Genomic DNA, 21,796 nt, shown 5'->3' with positions numbered 1-21,796 from the left:
TAGGTGAAACATTGAGAGACTGTAATGGACCTTGCCCATCATAGTTGTAAGTCATGACAATTGTAAAATGTTCATTAAGTGAATGCCATGATCATTAATCAAACCAATGTTCTGTGTGGGAATGGTTTTGTCAAAAACTGGGTTTTGGCAAAGTCATCATAAAACATGGCCATATGGCCACAGAATGCTGCAAACAGCCATAAATGCAGCTATGTTGTCAAATGCCCAAGTTTGAATATATGACTGTGGGGGGGGGGAGGATGACTGTCAGAACTTTGAACATGTGTTGTAAGTAGCCCCAAGGTAGGTCCATCTTGAACAGTCACTAAGTGACCAGTTGCAGGTCAAGGACTATCTGTATTCTGTACTCATATTACAAAAATACAAGGAGATCCCATTCTGAAAGCTATCCTCCCCCTTTTTAATGATCCAAGTGTGCCTGGATCATATTTTTTGCTCAGGGAGCTCCAAATGAGAAGCAATTCCCAAAACCCTTATGGCATATGGTAGATAGAAAGAGGCGGAGTGGGAGAGATTAGATTAGCCTGTGCAGAAATATGCAAACACGAAAAGTCTTTGAATTTGCATCATGGAATCAGTAGGACTGATGATCCTTATTGATCCTCTGATCATTCATTCAATCTTTTCAAAAACAAGTAATCTGTACAGTAGCACTAAAAATGTATAATAAAAGCAAAAGACCCATTGGGCCAGCACTAGAACCTTAGTGGGGTTGCACTGCTACATTAGTAGAGAGGCCTGCCAGACTGCCACTGCCAGGCAAAATTGACATCCCTGTGTTGTCTTAAAAATATATGATATGCTTGTGGTAAATGTAATAGGCATCACAAAACATTTCCTGCAATTATCTTGGAATCTTTATTTAAAGAACAAAGGACTGCAGTATTTATTTGTACATACTGTACCTTTACAGCTCTGCTTATGATGCAAAACTCTATTTCCTGACCATGAAAAAGCTTCAAGGAAATTAAACAGAGTATTGAAATGAAGTGAAATCAGCTCACTGAAGACCAGTACTCATATGTGTGGAAGAAAAGGAGAACACTAAAAGAGACACTGAGTGGTGGGAGTTCTAAATCAAACCCATTTTTTGAGTCAAGCTTTGCTGATGACATTATAGATGCATCCATGTAGTTTCCTTGGACATCGTGTAGAAATATTTGCTACTCACTTCTGGATTTTTGGTTCAGCTTCCTGGATTACTTGGAAATCTCTTTCCCAAGCAGTAATCAGGCCCAACCTGCCTCGCAGCCCAGCCCCGCCTGATTAATAACAAATAAACTTGAAAAGCCACATGATAATGAAATGTGGAATCCCATTAGAACAGTAAAACTTTTTTAACCTGGACAATATGCAATTGAATGTAACACTGTTATAGAGAATAAGAAACTCTTGTAAGCGCATTCATTTTGATTTCAACTCAAAGAAAGCCTCTTTACATACTACCACCATGGGCCTTCTATTTGTGTTTGTGTTTATGAATATTTACTAAGCTATATCTCAAAGATTTTATCAGTCCTGAAAATGTTCACTAGAAAAGACAAAGTCTCTTAGATGTGGCATGCATGAAAGCAGAGAAAAGAGGAACACAAGGCAAACCCTCTGGCTATTTAAGCTACTTAAACCTAACAGCATTTAGATTCAGCCTTCAGGTAATTCCAGGAGTGTAGCACACATTAATTAGGGTAATAATATTTTCAGTGAATCTAATGAAAGGCTGTAAGGTACAATCGATTGCACCATCTACAGCTCACATATTTTGATGAAATTTTCTTATGTTCTCCATCAATCTAAATGTACCTTTAAATGAACAGACTGCAGTAGCAGTACCTGATAATCATTTGCTCTTGGACTGCAATGCAGACTTGAATGACTTCCCCAATTATACTTCAGTTTGTGAATAACTGTCAGCTTGCTTATCAAATGTGAATCTCTGAAACATTTACCCTAATGAACTTTATAAGGCTTAATTTTTATTGTAGAGTTATGTACTATAACAGACCACAAAAAGAAATTTATTTAATATGCAACTTTATTATACAAATACTGTATGTCACATAATATGCTCATAATATGCACATAATACAGTAGCATTCTAAATACATCTTCTGAACATAAATTTCATTGAAAGAACTGATACTTAGACTTGGATTTTAATTGTTTTGTAGATTGTACTCTATCAGCTGCTTTTGCTAGCAAAACTATTTCATCACTTTTCCTCTGAAAGATCTAATGCATCATTCTGGAATTTACTGAATAATGCAACATTGGTTTGCTTATGAGGATCATCCGCTACACTGACATCAGTGCTCACTCATTTCAACAGCCAATGCAAGGATATTTAATGAAAATCATCATGCAAAGACAATCCAGAAATTTAGCTTCCAATTTAGTCTATGTTCCCAAAGTGATCTACAAAGAACTTGATGAAGCCTTCATGTCAACTGTAGTCTAAACTTCTTCCAGATCTGTCACACTGAAGAAAGCTTCTTTAAAGAATAAGGATATTGAGGAAGGTGTTGAGTGGACATGCATGTAGCACATTAGAGGAAAGTTCCTGATTCTAATAACCATTTGTCCCAGATAACCCAATGATAAGACATCTGGAGCTTTCATTATTTGAATATATGGAAGGCTTGCACAGGTAGATTAAAGTTAATCATATGTTAGTCAACTCTTACATTCATTGCCTTCTGTGTCAACTTTCCAACTGTGCATTAAGGTCATTATTACATTTCCGAATAGCATAACTGAATTGTGAAAGAACTCAGCTAACTAGGTTAATCAGTAACATTTGAAGCATTTTCTGGAAATCCTCAAGGAACTTCTTTTTCTTTTTCCTTTTTTCTCAGGAGTTTTCAGTGAATTCATTTGCATTTTTTTTTTTTTGCTATTAGGATTAATAAACAAATGATATAATCTTACTTTTGGTAGATATTTGTTTTTTGAAAAGTTGTTGTGAAGTACAGTTATTTAAACTGCTGACATTATTAAATCTGTAAATACAGATGAAATGATTTAATTTGATCAAGTAAACATTCAGTTGGTTTCAATTTGTAGTAGATTCATCAACAGGAATATATTTCCTTCAGTATTTGCAGAACCTAAGAGTTGTTTATCTTTTTTATCTGCTGCATTAAGGCACAAAGGTAAAGATACCTTGTGCATTAAGGCACAAAGGTAAAGGCTGGAAGTGGCTCATAGCTCTATGCTCTTTTGTTCTAGTGATTTCTCTTTTAATTTGTCATTCCATTTTTTTAAAGATAAAAAGTTTACCAATTTCAGCTAAGACAAAATTTTAGAAGAACATTTAAGATGTCTTGGCAGCCTGAACATGCTTCAGAAAAATGTAGAGTGAGTGTCAAAAGGTGCATGTGTGTGCATGTGCTTCTCACAGTATTGTGTTAATACTGCCTTGCAGTTAAAAATATTGAATGTTGGTTATCTTCCTTATTCATGTCTCTGTTTAGTTTGCTCTTAAGTTAAAGGCAATTCTTTTATCTGTTTTGCATATAAGATATAATTTGTTATTAGAAACAAAATAACTGAAATTAAGAATCTACAAGTACAGTATTATACAGGGTTAAACTAGGTAATACTCCTGAGCTACTAATAAAAATATCTCGCTTCTATCAAGAATGTGTGTGTGTGTGTGTGTGTGTGTGTGTGTGTAAGTGTGCGTGTATATATGCAAAATGTTAATACTTTAATGTTAGGTCCAAGAAGAACATCTCAAGTATAGAAATGAACCAAAAAAAACCCTATTCACATCCTGTCTTACCCCTTCCATATGGCTCTTGGTAGAAACTTTATTAAGCCATTTTCTCCTGTCATACAGTTTTGATGAGTCACATGGACTAGTGTCAAACATGGTTTTTAATAAGCTGGAGTGAAAAAGTAGAACAGGAAATAATGCTGGGAGTTTGTATTACTAATACTTACCTGAAACAGTTCCTAAACTACTTTGCAAATACTGGCAGCCATCCAATATCTCAACAAACAAGTCTGGCTTATCTTTCCATTTTTATTAATGGCTCAACCATACACACACATTAGGTGTTACCTGCCTGAGTTATTTCCTCAAGCAGTCCAAAGTATCTCCAGGACACTTTATATTATGGGGATGGGGCACCGATTTTTTTGTTTGTTTCCACACTGTAGGTTAGAATTCTGTACAAGTTCAAAGTCCACACTAAGTAAGGCATTTGGTTTCCCAGTCAAATGTTTGTAATATATAACTTGCCTAAGGGGGGGACATGAGCATAATAAAATCCTCTTGCAGCGTTCCTCAGGAACTGGGATTCATTCCTGCCTCCAAAACAAAGGAAGATACTACATTATTTTAAATGCAAAAAAGTCCCATATTTTGAAATAATAATAATAATGATAATAATAATGTTAAAAGCTTTTATGAAAACCGGTTACAATTGTATTTCCCGTTTGCACTGAGAGTTGAGAACTAACTCCAGAAGGCAACGACAATTATAGGAATACAAGTATTCGCAGGGGGTGTATATGTGTGTTTCGCTGCCCCCACCCACCACCACGGCACGACTACAAGATACCTCGTAGGGATTCCAAGACCCCGAGAAAATTTTACCAACCTCTGTTCTCTCATTGCGACCTTCCAGGCAACTCCAGGGCGCCAGTTCTGGACCACGACTGGTCCTCCCTGCTCCCTGGGAAGCCTCCGGCACTCTGATAATCCCTAGAGCTCCCGCGCTTCCCGTCACGTCCCAACCCGAAGCGCAAAACCCGCCACCGCATCACGACGCTGCCCGCAAACCCGCCGAGCCGGCTCTGCTTCGCCCGCGCGCTAGCACGTCTCAAGGTCACTCCCGCGAGTGATTTTTCCCGCCTCCCGGAGGAACGAGACTCCAGCGCGTGGGATGGGGAACTGCGCGGTGGGGCTGGCGGCCAGAGCCGGCGCGAAGGCCCTGAAGATCCGGACTTAACCAACAGCTTCCCCGCCCTCGCCCGCGCGGCAGAGCGAACTGAAACTGCTCCATCTTCTCGGCGGCCCTGAGCCAAGAAGCTCTTTTACGCGGCGCCCCTCCTGAGGCGGCAGCGCCGGGCTGGAGCGCTTGGCTGTGCCAGGCTCCGGCTTGGAGTGACGCGGTGCAACGGCAGCGGTTCCCACTTCAGTGACGGAACAGGAGCCCAGCGAGGAAAGCAACGGCGGCTCCGGGAAGCTCAGAAGACAACCGCACGTACCGCCGCCTGGCAGCCCGTCCTGCTCTCCCCGCCCCCGGCCGGTGGCGCTCGCCAGGGAGCCGCCCCCTTCTCCTCCCCTTTGCTCCCCCTCCCGTGGGCGAAGTCCGCGAGGGTCATGGAGTTGGTCGGGACCTATAAAAGCCCCTGAGAAGAACCCCGGTTCTGTCACCTTCGGGCAAGGAAGAGCAGGCGGAGCGCGCAGAGACGGCGGCGGTACCCGGCACAGCTGAACCATCACCATGTCCTGGGGCTACGGCAAGGAGAATGGTGAGTTCCTCTGCGGATGGTGAGGGTCATCCTCGGTCCGGTCACGATCTCAAACTAGTGGGTCGCCGGCGTGAGGCCCCTCTCTCCGAGGCACTCGGGGCTCCGGGACGGGCTCCTGTTTCTGGGGCCAAGTCAAAGGAGAACGCTAACCCCGCTGCCGCTTGCAGTACCTGAGTTGGCGCTTGTTCCGGATAGGCTGTGTGCTCACCCGGTCAGAGCTCAAAGGAAGCCCGCCCTTCAGAGACACGGCTCTGGGCGAAGCGGAGCTTCTGCCGGGCGCCCGCTAAATTGCCTGCTACTCCATATTAATTGCTGCGAAGTAAAAGTGGGATTGTGGAGCGGGTGGTGGGAGATCGGTGGGTGCTTTGGTCTTTTTAGCATTTGAGCTGGACTGAGAATGAATATATGAACTAATAAGATTTCCAGGTAGGAGAGTTCTGAGTAGAAGAGAGTAATCCTACAATCCCATCAAAGGTATCAGGTGCAATAGATGAGGAGCTTGGTAGGCCATTCTTCTCCAGCCATTTGATCTTCAGATGGGACCTAACTGCAGTAAGGGCTGTGTCTACTAGGGATGATGGGAGCTGTGGATACCTGAAAGCAACAGGTTGGGAAAAGTTCTTCTCACCTGAACTTCCAACTGCCTCTTACTGCTGTATCCTCCTTCCAAGCAGCACTCACAAAGAGTTTTGGAACATACACTATGTCGCAATTGCAGTGACACTTGTAAGGCAAAGGAACCTCACTTCTTCCAGTTTCTGTTAGGTTAATGAAATGTCCAAGAGAGGATTTTATTTTATCTTCAGGCACTTCATTAGAATGTGGACTTAACATTCCAAGACTTGCTTTGCCATTTCTAGGCCCAGTGATTGTTTGAGATGAGAACTTTATTCCCCCTAAATTAAGAAACAAAGAAGTTTGGGTAAGCAACTGTTTTTTCTCTATAGTACACTGGGAAATGGAAAGCTGATATTTTTATCTGTACAGCAAAATCCTGGAAGAGAAAATGTAAAGGTGCCATTCAGTGTTTTGCTTTGCAAAGAAAGGGTGACCTGTGAATTTTGGTTGCTATGTGTTAAACTCCTAGAATCTCCTTGAACTTGATGCACCAGTTTAAATAAGAGAGGTAGACTTCCAGTTTGTCACTGTTGAGATTATAAGCATCCTTAACTTTTAATTCCCAACAATACCTTACTGGAGAAATCTGAGTAATGCTGCTTCATTCATCTCAAAAACCCCTCAGAACCTATGCCCCAGTTTGCTACATCTATGCAAGAATAGCCCCCCCCAACCCACACCAGTTTTCCCCTCGTTCTCCATCTGCTTCTCTATCTGCTTCTCTATGTGATCTTTCTATAATTTGAGCTTCAAATTCCATCTGGCCAAAATAACTTCCATTCTTTCAAAAATGTTAAAAGCCTTTTAGGTATCTTTATGTTAAGAGAAGAGCCAGTTTAGTCAATAGTAGCAAAAAAATCAGGAGTCTGTAGCATCTTTTGCAACTAATAAGTTTTATTAAAAGGCATATGTTTTTGCCAGCTTCAGCCCATTTCCTCAGATGCACAAAGTTACTAACCTCAGCCCTGTGAGGTAGACCAAATTAGGTAACTGCCTCCAGAAGAAGATTAGAACTATACTTTATTGACATCAGCTGTAATAGTAAAAGTTTGCTTGTTTCCCTCCGCCCCCCCCCCAAATTTCCCTGTTATAGCCCAGGGAATTCAGAGGAGCCAGTCTGAGTCTTTTCTAATATTTCCTCACCTCCCTGGATTTAATGCATGCTTCTGCACCTGTTGTTGTCCTAATGGCTTCTAGACTTCTTCAAGGTCATCTCCCATAGCTTCCTACAGCTAAACTGGTAAAGTGAGCTTCAGCTTATGCCTTTTAATAAAAAAAAAAGTAGCCATAAAAGGTGCTTTTATCTTTATCTTCCTGATCTTTTGTCTTTTATCTTTATCTTGCTGATTTTCAACTGCCTTAAGACATTAAGACTTTCACCCTCTTTATTTCTCCTTCCTGGTGTTATTTCATGCTGTGGGGACTTCATTCTTGCACTTTCCTTTCTCTGTTTTAGGACCTGCTTCTTGGCATCAGAACTTCCCTCTTGCCAAAGGAGAAAGACAGTCACCAATTGCGATCCAACATAAATCTGCCAAGTTCGACCCTGCACTGAAGAGCTTGAACATCACATACGACGCATCTGCAGCAAAGAAGATAGTCAACAATGGGCACTCTTTTAATGTGGTCTTTGATGACTCTGGAGACAAGTGTGGTTAGTATTTGATGAGTTTTCTTAGGTTAAAGCTTTGGGGGGGAGGGAGCGATGGAAGCAGCAGCAAAGGGGGAAGGAAGGGTTTACTAGAGAGAACTTAATTGATGTATGGTAAAGGGGTATTTTTGTTTCTTTTATTCTAACCAGAGTTGCATATAACCCGGCAATGATAAAAGTCAATTTTTATGGGTGATATTTTTTCCAATAGAAATAGGTCTTCTAAAACCAGTGAACCATCTTGTGCTAATAGAACAGCAATGGGGGGGGGGCAGGCTATGTGTCAAGTATAGTACCATATATGCCGGCGTATTAGGCGACCTGGCATATAAGACGACCCCCGTCTTTATCGCCGAGCCGCATTCCTAGAATGTCGTCTTATACGCCGGAAACTACCAGTATTTCCGGCGTATAAGATGACTCGGCGTATAAGATGACCCCCATCTTTGGCGCCAAGTTTAGCGCTTCCGGAAGTCGTCTTATACGCCAGCATATACAGTAATATTAAAAAGTTCAAAAAGTTACCATTAGAGAAGCAGTCTAGAGAGACAACTATTCCTTTCCCCATGTAACATATTCTGGATATGTTAGACTATAACTTTTATTAGCCACTGAGAATTTGATCTAATGGTTAAGGCACCAGGATAGAAACTGGGTACCATCAGTTCTGGTCCTGCCTTAGACATCCAAAACAGTTGGGTGACTTTGGGGCAGTCACTCTCTCTCAGCCCAGATGTCCTCACAGGGTTGTTGTGAGGAAAATAGGAGGAAGGAGTATTAGATATGTTTGCCAGCTTGAGTTATTTATTTTTAAAAAGGTGAGGTATAAAATAACTAAATAAATTACATCTGCCTGTGCAGGTAGTCCTTGATTTACAGCAATTCGTTTAGTGAACGTTTAAAGTTACCACAGCATTGAAAAAAGGGACTTACAAATATTTTTCACATGACCGTTGCAGCATCCCCATGGTCATATGATCAAAATTCGGATGCTTGGCAACTGGTTCATATTTATGACGGCTGCAGTATCCTGGGGTCATGTGACCATCTTATGCGATCTTCTGACAAGTAAAGTCAATGGGGAAGCCAGATTCACTTAACAACCAGGTTACTAATTTAACAATTGCAATGCTTCACTTAATAACTATTGCAAGAAAGGTTGTAAAATGAGGCAAAATTCACTTAACAAATGTCTCACTTAGCAACATAAATTTTGGGCTCAGTTATGGTTGTAAGTTGAGGGCTACCTGTATTTCATCATACATGTTGACTCTCTTATATTCAGTCTAAGTTCTATGGGTATATACTGTTTTTCAAGCAATCTAAAAGTTGTGTAATATCTGTGTGAACAACAGCCATTTATGAAACTTGGATGTTTTGTACTGTAACGTTCCTGTATTTTTTCTGTGGAAAAAAATACAAGATAGATAATAAGTATAGCTGATGGCTTGGATTAAAAAAAGTGGAGGACATAAAAGAGAAAAAATAAAATATTAATTTGATAGTTCCCAGATCAAACAGTGGAACTAACACTAAAACTCAACAGACTTTTGTGTACTGTTTCGGGGGAGTTTTATAAATGTTGATATATGCAGGGCTTTTTTTCTCATAGAACGCCCAGAACGGAGTTCCGGCACCTTTTTTGGATGGAACCTTGTAGGGTAGGCAAGGCGGGTTGTATGACATGTGTGAGTTCCAGCACTTTTTTTTTTTTTAGAAAAAAAGCACTGGATATATGAAATATGCCATCAGTATAATGTCCTTTTGAATCAACTTTAAGTAGAAGCTCATTTTATGACAAGGATCATCCATTATTCAGGAACATCTATGTCGTGATTATCTCGAGATAAGTGATTCTAATTGTCATTAGGTTCCAATTCTCTCCATTTAATATTCTTTGATTTAAAAAATAAGAAGTAAAACTACATTTCTCTCACATTTCCATATGTTTCAGTTATTCATCCTCTGCTGGAGGATGCTCTATTCACAATAATTCTAAATTGACTCCCTCTTTTTAGCATTTTGCAAGTTCTCTGTTCTTTATGACGATTCTGCAATTGCTGGTAGTGCAAAGCTGATCTTAGGAACAGGAGTTTGAGAGTTTGCATTTTAATCAGCCTAATTAAATGCAGTCTTCTTCCCCTTTCAGTATCCACGAATGAGCTTTCTAATCTGAGACACGATGACCTTAAAAACAAAGGGGCTGCTTTGTCTCTCAGCACTACGTATGGTAGTTCAATTTGCTTAAGCAAACATTCTGTATTTCCTCCCCATGTTGACAGCCTCATTGAGGGAACGCTTTCAAAGAAAAGCTTTGAACACTTTCAAAGAAAAGCTTTCTAAATAATATTGCAAATAGCCATGCAGCAGCCATAGTTCAAAGCCCGCTTCTTTTAATATTTAAATGGACTACTCTGGAAGAAAATGGGTTGTGCATTGTTGTCAAGGTGTGTACAGTCCATTTTACAGTTAGCATTCCTTGTAATAAAAAGAAAAATACCCCTAAATGCAGGCCCTGCATGGTGCAGGATATCTTTTCTGACTGGAAGAGGTTTCTAGTTCTTGCCCACAATTACCTTCTCAGTTTGTGGTTACTGCAGTCAGAAGAAGTTCCAATATCTTGCATCCAGACCCCTTAATAAAATTCAGTATCTGAAATATGACAAGAAAACTACATGCAAAACATAAATAGTAAGGACGCTCATTTTACGTTTCTTCCTGTAATGGATTTTTTGCATCCTTTTTATTATCTTAACCTCTAGTGGGTTTGCATGCATGAGTAGTCACAGTATAAAAGATATATATTTACATATTTTGTTCTGGTTGTAAACTTAGTGATTATTGAGAAAGATACACTTTTTGCTTTAGTTGTTTTGGGCAGAGAAACAGAGAGGAAGGAAAAGGAAGCAGTAAAAATGTAGGTATGTAGATACTTAAAGAATGGGCAGGAATTTGAGATTTTTGTTCACGGTTCTGATGGAAAGAGAGAAACTATCTATATGGACTTGCAAGCTAATTCTTAAAAAATAGAGATGATGTTCATTTTTCTGTAAGAATTACCTTGTTTTGCATCGAAGATATACCAAATTATCTACGGCATGTCTGTGGCATAATTTTGTAACTGTTCGTTCCCTCCTAGTTATTTTTCATGCTCTTAAGTCCCCCCCTCTTTGGCTGGAGAAAGGCAATAGGGCCAGTGATAGCCACAAAACTGCTGAAAATTCAGAAATTCAGTATTCTAAGGAGAACAGAGGGATCTCTGTTGTTATTCTTCAGACTGCGACTAGGTCAGCTAGCTGGAGAGAGTAACAATGTGACAAAAATAGTTCTAAAGATCTTTTCAAGCTTTCATTTATAGCCAGTCTTGTTTCATGGCCCACTTTCTCTTTTCTGCAGAATTTTTTTTAAAGTATAAAAATATGGGAAGGAGAAGGTAATAAGTATATCAATATTTTTCCAGTCTCCCACTCCTTGTATATAGAATTAGAATTAGACTGTTGAGTTCTCAAAATGACTAGTTTAAAAATCAATTTTCTTCTAGAAAGACCAAGATGCTGCAGACAGCATTACAAATTTAAGACTGTAATGCATTGCTTTGAAAGACGAGAGAACATTCTGTGGCTGTTCTATTATTTATACTAGAACATATGTTGATGTTTACATTTTTTTATCCTGACTTTCAAAGTTTATAACTGTTGTAGGAATCAGGAAACTAGTGAAGGATAATATAATGAAATTTAGAAATTGTTATCTGTGCTGCTTTGTCACAGATGTTCACCTTGAAATTCTTTTACAATTAGCATGATGATAGGCAGGGCTTGGCACAAGGTCTTTTAAAGTGCAAGTATAATATTTAGTGATCTCTTCTTTACAAATCCTCAAATGGTAAAATAGTGGATATAAACTATTCATTAATTAAATATCGCCTTACAGATACGATAGGATTCACTGTCTTCCTGGGGTTAATTTTGCCAGTATTTTGATTGGTTTGTTTTTGCAAAGTGTGTATGCAAGGTAACCTTTGTAATAATGTTTAAGGCTTCTTCAATTTCTCTCCCCTCCCTAACTTTGCTGTAGTCTCTTTAACTATGTCTGGTGGTTGCTATTTTCCCAAGCTAGATAATAAAGTGGAAATACATTATGTTACTCTGCTTAAACATGGTGTCTACATAATATTAATATTTATTTTTTTATTTATTTGTGTCCTGACTTTAATAGTTTTATAAATAAATTATATAAATAGCTTATTAAAATACATAACATACAAATTTCTCTAATTGTTTATTACCAATAGATCAATTACATGATTTTTTTAATAATCATTACAGCATATTAGGACTGTGCAAAGTTTTGATGGGCTGATTTGTTTAGAAAATGTGTAGAGCAGCTCCTCAAAATCCAAATTCAGATCCACTGGAACCGATCCTCATAGTGATGCAACATTGTATGGAATGGATCAGAGCATATAAACCTCTTTCCTTTAGTTGCTTCTCTGGCCCTTTAGTGCATATATACCATTTGGCCTGGCTTTGCCTTGAAGCTGCAAGGTGGCATCTGTTTCTTCTGATGTTTGGTTTTGACCAAAGTGCCAAGACAAATAACCCTGCATTGCACAAGCAACTTAACCAACCTGTGCCACTCAGTTTAAGTTGGGATTAAATATCCAGAATTCTCAGCCAACATAGCTAGCCCCTACTTCTACATTTATTTTCAGGGAAAGAAAAATTAAATTTTATTGGAGCTTGTAATTGTACACTACACCATTTACCTGAGTAATTTTTAAAATCCAAGCATTGTTAGAATCAGCTTTGTGTCCCAAGCGGTACTTTATTCTGCTATGTTGTTTGATGGCTTGTCTACATTTACTCCTATGGTCAAAAGTGTGAATTCTGCTTTCTTGAGGTTATGATAAAACTGGCTTATTTGTGCATATGAATAGTAAATCAATGATTAAATAAGGGCAAGGTGATTGTGATATTAGTCCATAATCCATTGTAGTTAAAGTCAATACAATTATTCAAAAGCTTTTTCAATTACACACACACACAAACACACACACACACACACAGAGAGAGAGAGAGAGAGAGAGAGAGAGAGAGAGAGAGCATGGAAAAGATCAAAAGTTCTCATATGACTATTGGGATCACTTCAGTCTTACATACATGGGTCTTTAAGGTCTAATTAGTACTTAATTATCTAACTGATTTTACTGTAACTTGTATTGTTATAGGTAAATTATTCTCTACATAATACTTTTTGAAGCATGTTTTTAAAAAATATTTTTATTAATAATTCAGTGCATACCTGAAACATACAAGAATGCAGAAAAAATAACTTACTAACGATACCTCTGCTACTTTGGCAGTTAGAATCTTCTATAAAACAGATGTTTTGGAGGGATTACTCATGCAACTCCCTTATAAAACTACTCCCAAAATATCCTATAGAACCACACATAACAGTTAAACCTCACCCAGGCTGAACTTTCTGATATAGCCAGTGGCTATCAAGCAAGGACAGCCTACTTCTTTATAAGATCCTTTTTCAGCATAATTTTGGAAGTTCTCTTCATGCCATAAGTAACATAGGTATAGAGTATCTGTAGAGTTTCATGGCTATAAAGACATAATTGTCCAGAAGGAAAAGACTCATCCTTGTCCCAGACATTTTTCTTCAATTTCTTCATTGTAATTTTTATTAGGTGAAATATGTTCATTCATCATTTGAATTATCTGATTTTTATCCTAAATGTAATAGTAGTAATAATATTTATTATTGTTTTCAAACATCAAATAGTACAATATTTTAGTTTTAGGTATATTGCCATATTTTATAAACTTCATCCACTGTAATCAGTATAACTTACTCATGAGAAAGAACATTTAGGCTTGGGGGAATGAATAAATGCATCAAAAAGGACAAGCCTATTTTCCCACATCATACAGTATAAGTCTGTTTGACAATCTTCTCTCCACATTCTTAGAAAGCCATTGAGCTCCATGTTATATAATTTCTAAGGATTTATATGAAAGTCATGGAGCTCCATGGCTACTGGCCCTGATGGCAATATGGCTGCCTCTGAAGGCCATCTGCGATTGACTAGTTGGCTTCCCTGTGCAGTTCGTTGGTTCCTGTGAGAGCAGACTACTGGACTAGAGGTCTGATCCAACAGGTCACTTTTTATAAAGTTATATAGGAATTATGTCACTTTATTACATTAATAAGGCAGCATTAATGAAGGTGTCCCCTCATTTTATGTTCTTAGTAACAAATCTGCGAGACAGGCTGCATTGAAAGAGAGGATCATTAATAATAACTAAAGATACCCAGTGAGCGGCTGACTATTTAAGTATGTTGTGTGAATATCATCATAGCTTATTTATATGATAGATATCATTTTTTATGCAGGCAATTAAAAACTGTGGTTCAGTATGATTTTTTAACACATAACCAAGCAGCTAAATAATTTTTTACAGGTTTGTGGACATTGTTTCTACCTGCAAGTGATACCATTCTAGAAGATAGTTCTATATGAAATTAGCCTAGGTCTCCTATGTCATATGAGGACTTGAGATACAGATATTTTTGTGTCTTTAAATAGAAGTGAGTTCTCCAAGGTACATTTAGGGTAATTGTTGACAAACAGCCAGTAAGTAATATCTATAAATACAAGCCATTTAGAGAAGGTTGTTTCCCCCAAATTATCTCTTAAAGTTAAACCTTGTGCTCCTATCAGTCTCCTGCTGCCTTCTCTTAGATAACCAGCTGTTGTTTATCAGAAGAAATTAGTGAAGTACATTTTTAAACATGTGAACAGTTTTGCCTGACTGGTTCTAAAGGTTCTAAACAGGGAAGTTAAGATAATTATCCTGCCCATAAATTTCTGCTTGTGCTAATTCTGAACTAAAAATTACTAAACATAGAAAGTGTGCTTGTGAGAGATAGTCTTTTTAAAAAAAAAATGCTGTCCCAGAATGACAATTTGCCCTGTTGGTAGGCTGTTGGATAATGATTAGAATTCACCCTGATTGAACTCAATAATGGCCTGTGGGTAAGTGAATGACAGAACAGCCTAATCCTTTATAATCCTTACTAGTTTAACTCAGGTCAGCTGTAATACAGAATTTTTAAACATGAAATATTTGGGGAAAAATTTCTACTCCTATATAATAATTTTTTGGGCATGGCATACATATATATTAAGGCCATCTGCCCTAGTTTTTGAGAAACTATAGATGAACTGTGTTGTACAGAAATATCTTGGCTTGTATTTTTGTAGATTTCTGTCTCTTTTGTTACTCCATGATTGAAGAACACCAGGTAGCAAGTCAAGTTCTATTAGTAGTAGCCAACTGAGAGAAAATTATGTTTTTGAAAGCACTGAAATGCTCTAAATCTTGTAACTGTATAGGGCCAACTGAGAATTAGACTTGTCAAATGTCAAAAATATAATTGCTTTCTTTGCATACAGATGTTTCTATGAAATTAGCTCATATTAAGATTAAAGATCACAGAATGTGTTTCGTATGTCCATATTATGATCTTTAATAAATTTTTATCAGTTTTTTAAATGTCTTCTCAGCTGATATGCAGGAGAAATTCAGTTTATCACAGCAAGATCATATTTTATCAATGTGCAATCTTAAAGTCAGTGGGAAATTTACTATGGGGGCAAATTACTGTATCTTCATAATTTTCATATTGTTTGTTCTTATCACATTGCTTAACCTGGCAAAGACACTATACCCAAAAAACTATTTCCCCAAAATTGACTCAATATGGTCAGGGATCAGTTTATGGATGACATCTACTGCGGCTATTTTTTATTTCAGTGCTGAAAGGTGGCCCAGTTGAAGGAATTTACAAATTAAAGCAGTTCCATATTCATTGGGGATCCTGTGAAGGCCAGGGTTCTGAACACACTGTTGATGGGGTGAAATATGATGCCGAGGTAAGACCTTCATTAATTTCCAAGTGTTTATTTTTGTGTGTGTTAATATATGTATATTCATGATTGAAAAATATGCTGAAATATATTAGAATTGAATATTAAATATATAAGAATTGGCCAGATTAATACATGATGGCAGCTGGAATTACTTTCTAATTAATAGTTGTTTAACAATCCATCCATTAACATGGAAACTTTTTGCTGTTGCCCTTCTCTGTCTTCTTTCTTCTTCTTGTGCCATATCCATTATCGGACATTGGCGATCATGTTGGTGATCCTGTTTTTATCAGCAGCCGCATGAAAAAGTGCTGCTGAGTTTTGTTTCTGTCTAGTAATACTATTAGCCCAAAGTCTCTATGTTGCCCCAGTTGCACTACCATATTTGAGCCATTTTCCTGCAAAATATTGGTAGTACAATTTTGGATCATTTGGGAGGTTTTGAACCATTTTTAAAAGCACTGAAAAATCAGCTCCTCAAATATTTTGTGCCTTTTCTTCTGACACCATACCATTCCACTAGTGTAACTGGCAGCTTTTTAGGTGATGGAACAATTGTCACTTCTCATCCTTCCAAAGTTGCCTATATTTGCTCCAGCTAACATAGTTCTTCTATATTCATACTTACAGTCTAAGATGTACTTATTCTACAAGCCTGCCAGTCACTACTCAGAAAATGACACAGAGCTATCACTTTGATGATAAATGCAATGGATACATTACCACTTCTAAGAGGAAGTGCTCTGATTTAGACTGTTTAGGTCAGCTTCTCCAGTCTGGCAGTCCTAGGTAGGTTAAGATCCCAATGCAGAGTAATAGCTAGACGGTTATTCTAATAGAAGCTAGAAGGGCAACAAGTGGGAAAATCTACTGTATGACACTGAGTGCAGTAACCATCAGTTTGAATTGGGTCCAGAAGGAAATTAGAAGCCAATGGACATGGTAGAAAACCAGTGAAGAGCAAAAGCACTGCAGAGATCATTCTTGCTACTCCATTTTGCTGTTGGCATTTATTTTTTTTAATCTACCTGATCCTTCTCAAATTTATATAAAGTATAGCTGTTGCTTTCACAGAAATTTCTGAAGATTGGCAATCTGCTCACATATTAGTAATGGTCTGAGCAGAATGAGAAGACAGTGTGAGAAATATAGTTATATTTGAATTTTTTGTTGAATGGGAAAAGGAACTAATAAGCCAGTTCTTTCTTTTAATGTCTCAGAAATCAAGAGACTCAGGCTAAAGGTTAATATATAATTTATTGAGTCCCTCTGTTCAAAGGAAAGCCTGCTAATGGGGTGTTTTCTGTCTTCTGCATTTTTTTTATTCCAGCTCCACTTGGTTCATTGGAATACAAAATATGGAGCTTTTGAGGAAGCTGTAAAGAATCCTGATGGCCTGGCAGTTGTAGGAGTGTTTTTGAAGGTTAGTATCTTTATATTTCCTTCTGTAATCTTCGTATTTTCAGAATATTTATTGAACAAGGTGACTTTGTGCTTTGCTCAGAAGTGAATTAACTGCCTACAGTCATTCCAGATGTTTCTATGATAACATTGTTCCCTTTATATTAATTTCTAGTGAAAACTGAAGAGGTCAGTTAATTTTTTTAAAAAAAGAATCTTAAGTTTAGAAAGGGTCTGAAAGTCAGGTGGACAAATCTTCTGGTCTGTTATAGGATTATTATCAGAAATTGACTTAATTTATATGCAATATGATTTCAAACAAGCTGCATAGTTTGCAGAGAAAATAAGCTTTTATGATACAAGTGAGTGAACAAACACATTGCAGAAAAACAGATAAACTTACCAATAAAGCTTCTTAACCATGTTTAATAGAATCTTGCAAGATTCTTGCATCAAATATGAGGTACAAATATAAAATTCATATGCACATGTACCTATTATATCAATTGTATGGATTCAGTGCACCTAGTAGATTTTTTATTTTTCCTTTTAAATATATCAGAAGAGTTGAGCTTAAATGGTTTATTTGTGTAAAATAATAAGCAACAAAAATTACATATATTTGAACTGTGGCTATGCATATTTTGTTATACTTCACTGTATGTATATTCTATGTCTACATTTTCATGTCACTCTGCAGTTACATTCCATTGCAATTGGCAAATTTGCTTTTCCATATGTATTTAAAAAAATGGTAATAGAAGATAAACTGATTCAATATTGTTTTAGAACCTGAGTATTGATTTTAATTTTGAATTAAGATTAATTTCTTGGAAAGAGATCAATGGGCTGAATTTAAAAGGCTTCTTCACATGCACATGGGCACAGGCATAATTCAAGTTTCTTTTTATCCTGTCATTTCACAGGTAGGAAGTCCCTGTCTTGGACTACAGAAAGTTGTTGATGTACTAGATTCCATTAAACACAAAGTAAGTGCTTCTTTTTCTTGGTAACCAGGAATATCTGAGCTGTGAATTTCATTATTCATTGAAAAAAACATTACTGAAGGGGGCTTGAAATGAAATTGCTTTTAATCTGTACTTTAAATGGCAATGATTGTTTAACTATATCTTGTTGTTTAAAAATGCTTTATTTAAACTTAGCAGAAATGTTTACTTTTCATCTCTAGCTACATATATTAAAAGTTTTTGTTCATTTCGTATCCCTCAGGGAGGAGGTAAAATAGCATATACTCTTCTTTTCACTATAGTTGCATTAAACCATATTTTCAAAAAAAAATCTTAGTATACATTTCATAATGCTCTTCAATTCCCAGAATTTCTGACTGGGGAATAGTGGGAACTGAGTTGAAATCCATACATTCTAAAGTTGCCAAGGTTGAGAAACACTATGCTAGATTGTTTTATCAAACTTATCTCTTCTAGGAGAAAGAGGCTAACTTTATCAACTTTGATCCCACTGGTCTTCTGCCTGGCTCTCTTGACTATTGGACTTACCTAGGATCACTGACCACGCCTCCTTTGCTTGAATGTGTCACCTGGATTGTTCTGAAGGAGCCTGTATCTGTGAGCAAAGAACAGGTAAATTCATTTGCTTCACACATTGTACTCCTCACTTTTTGCCACTAGGAGTTATTAATCTCCCCTCTAATATCTAATTAGAGATCTTGGGCAAATGGCTTTTCCGATTGAATTTCACAGTACTAGATTTAGCAACATGAAACTGCTTTTGCTCCTATCCCACATGGATATGGATACACACACACACACACACACACAATAGGGCTACATAGGCTTTCAGTGTTGTGTATTTATGTTAGAAGTGCCTTTAGGTGTAGTTGGCCCAGTGTGATTTTGCATGATGGCATGGATATTAAGCATTTTTAATTGCTGAAATGTGTCAACGTAACAAAAAATTGAGATTGGGATTTAGACAGTCCCATTGTTGAGAAACTCACCTCCTATTTGGAAGATTGAGAATTCAGTCCTAAGTAATGGCAGATATTTCTCTCAAGGTAAAAAGAAAAAATAGCTTGAACTCCACATAGGAGTCAGGAAGGGTAACCAGCCAGTAAACATTCAGCTCCACCCAGTCACCCTGACTCTACCCCAAATTAAGGAACTTACAAGGTCATAAAAATATTTCACAAGACTTCTGATTTTTTGTTCTCAGTCCTTGCAATCATTGAGAGGGGATGCTGAGGGCCCTTTATTCCCTATGGAGTGAAGGGAGCAGGTCCCAGATTGACCTTATAACTGATAAATCTTGCATTATGAGTCAGCCCACTTCTTGAAATGTATGAACTTTCCAAATTTTTACACTCTTGCAAGGCTGTTAATTGTTTTTGATTCCACAAAGTATTTCAATGCTAAAAGTGGATTGGAATACCTTTTTCAGATTCTACCTTCAGTTTGAGACTGTAGTTTTTCGTTGATACAGGATGGATGGATGGATACTTTTTTGTATGAATTTTTTTTCTGTTTATTGTGATTCAGTTTCTGAAATGAGTAATGTACAAAGGTCTGCATAAATAAATAAAGTTAAAGTCTTACCGAGATTGTATTGAGAGTGAAGAACATATTTAGAAGTGCTACAGGAGCATTTCTTGTATCCAAACTGTGGGATGAGAAGAAAATTTTGTAGTCCCATAATGTTGTAGGTGTTTGATCTGAGATTAGAGATACACTAAATGTGTTTTCAGTCATCTGACCAAGTTGGCTCTCTCTCTCCCTCCCTCCCTCTCCCTCTCCTTTTCCCTCTCCCTCCCTCCCTCCCTCCCTCCCTCCCTCCCTCCCTCCCTCCCTCTCTCCCTCCCCCTCCCTCCCTCTCTCTCTCTCTCTCTCACACACACACACACGGATGAGAGGTGCGCAGGAAAAAAAAGCATATATTTTTGCTGCTATACAAATAAATGAGAAGTAGGCTACTATATAATGAAGCATTCTTTTTGCTAGTATAAGCTGTTTTCATTCAGTTGGGGCAGTTCATAGACACAACACCTCTAGTCAGCTAAATGATATGAAGGTTACGTTGATCAGCATAGTTCACTTCATTGTGTGTGCAGCAACCATGTTATATGTGTAAGAGATTTGATATGGAGGAATGTGCAGAATAACATCTACGTACACATCTATGCTCCAGCAAATTAAAACTAGTCATGAATTCTCCTCTCCTTTTATCATGTATTGCTCTGTATAATTAAGGCACATGAAGAAATATTAAAATACACAAAGATCCAACACGATTATGGAAAAGCTGTTATATTACATGTAAAGAACATAGGAATCCAGGATATTCTTAAGTATATTTTTCTATAATTTGAACCCACATATCTGTCTTATATCAAATTGAACCACTGAGACCCAACCCATTATTTTATGCTCTAGATTTCCTCAACCTAGAACATTCATGACAAATGCAACAGAAGTTGCATTTCAACTTCTACACTCGCCCAAAACAATCAAAGCCAATGCCGGACTGGGAAGAGTAGGATGGGAGAGTATTTGCTATTTTTTATTGGTGCCAGCATACGCAAAGGAAAAATGGTGTTCTTAATAAATCTTATGATACAACCTAAGAATTCAGCTGAAGTAGATAAAAACTAGTGTCTTTTCTTTCCTCCAGATCAACAAAATCCGCTGCCTTTGCTTCAATAAGGAAAATGAACCTCAATGCAGCATGGTTGACAATTGGCGCCCTTGTCAGCCTCTGAAGAACAGAGAAGTTAGAGCCTCATTCCAATAAGTTATTGCTATTAGTTCTTCCTGCTGAGCACAAATCAAAATGTGATACATGTACTTGCCTCATTCCTCCCCCTCTCTTTTCCTACTGTTCTTTTTTTTCTCCTCATGTTTGTTTATAGTGAAAAGGAAAAGGCCATCAGTAAAAGAAAAAGCATAGTTATAGCAGTGTGGATGTATTCAGGATCTGATACTTAATAAGAATTGCTGTGAAGTTGATGTTGGCACTGCAACATGACAGCATCTTTTGCAGATTGCTAATGGGCTGGATAATAAGCCACAAAAATGAAGCCATTTCTTACAAAACTTAACTTTATAGAATAAAATCTTACATGCACTAAATAACTTGAATCTTTAATGGAAGTACATGAATGCATTTTGAAGTAGACATTCTTCCTCTGATTTAGAATATTTTGACTCAACGTAGTCCTTCAAATGCAGCTATTAGTACTGAAAAATAAATGTCTTAGCTTTTGAATAGTTTGATGTGTAAATATTGTTTTGCATTTTAATCATGAATCTGAACCATAACTTAATGTTGGTGTGCTTTTATTTTTCTAATTACAGATGTTAATGAATCTAAATGAAATGCTATTATGTGTAAAGAAAAGAATGAAGGAAACATTTAAAAATAATGTTATAATTTAAATAAAAACATTGTATTTTAAATATATTCTCAATCAATAAAGTTGTTTCTGGTCTCTAAACTGCAGTACAGATAAAAATTACAGTTGGACATATGGTAACTCACATATTTCTTACTGCAGTATAAAAATATTAAAATGTCTTTTCTCATTTTAAAAATGAACAGCTAGCCATATAACACAAACAAAATAATGGTTTTGAATTCTATAGTCCCTTGAGTATTTATTATTCATTCATTTATTAAAACCTTATAATGCCCAAATCCTGGTA

At 37.4% G+C, this 21,796-nt stretch overlaps 1 protein-coding gene and 1 long non-coding RNA gene across 2 annotated transcripts; one reads left to right on the top strand and one right to left on the bottom strand.

Moving 5' to 3' along the window:
• Positions 1-2,020: 2,020 nt before the first annotated feature.
• LOC120308862 lies at positions 2,021-5,147 on the bottom strand. Its single transcript, XR_005556942.1, has 2 exons — positions 4,626-5,147; positions 2,021-4,329 (listed from the first exon to the last, which is right to left on the bottom strand). It is a non-coding gene; the product is annotated as an uncharacterized LOC120308862 (long non-coding RNA).
• A 189-nt stretch (positions 5,148-5,336) lies between these two features.
• CA2 (carbonic anhydrase 2) lies at positions 5,337-21,554 on the top strand. Its single transcript, XM_039345468.1, has 7 exons — positions 5,337-5,502; positions 7,577-7,774; positions 15,604-15,722; positions 17,050-17,142; positions 18,047-18,109; positions 18,566-18,721; positions 20,766-21,554. The coding sequence occupies exons 1-7, from the start codon at positions 5,475-5,477 to the stop codon at positions 20,883-20,885; spliced, it is 777 nt and encodes a 258-aa protein (XP_039201402.1). The 5' UTR covers positions 5,337-5,474; the 3' UTR covers positions 20,886-21,554.
• The last annotated feature ends 242 nt before the right edge of the window (positions 21,555-21,796 follow it).

The sequence above is a fragment of the Crotalus tigris genome, unplaced genomic scaffold (genome assembly GCF_016545835.1).
Source record: "Crotalus tigris isolate CLP2741 ecotype Arizona unplaced genomic scaffold, ASM1654583v1 scf7180000017952.28453644438:3035480, whole genome shotgun sequence".
In the NCBI taxonomy this organism is placed as follows: domain Eukaryota; kingdom Metazoa; phylum Chordata; class Lepidosauria; order Squamata; family Viperidae; genus Crotalus; species Crotalus tigris.
This window is presented reverse-complemented; position numbering and strand designations above follow the sequence as displayed.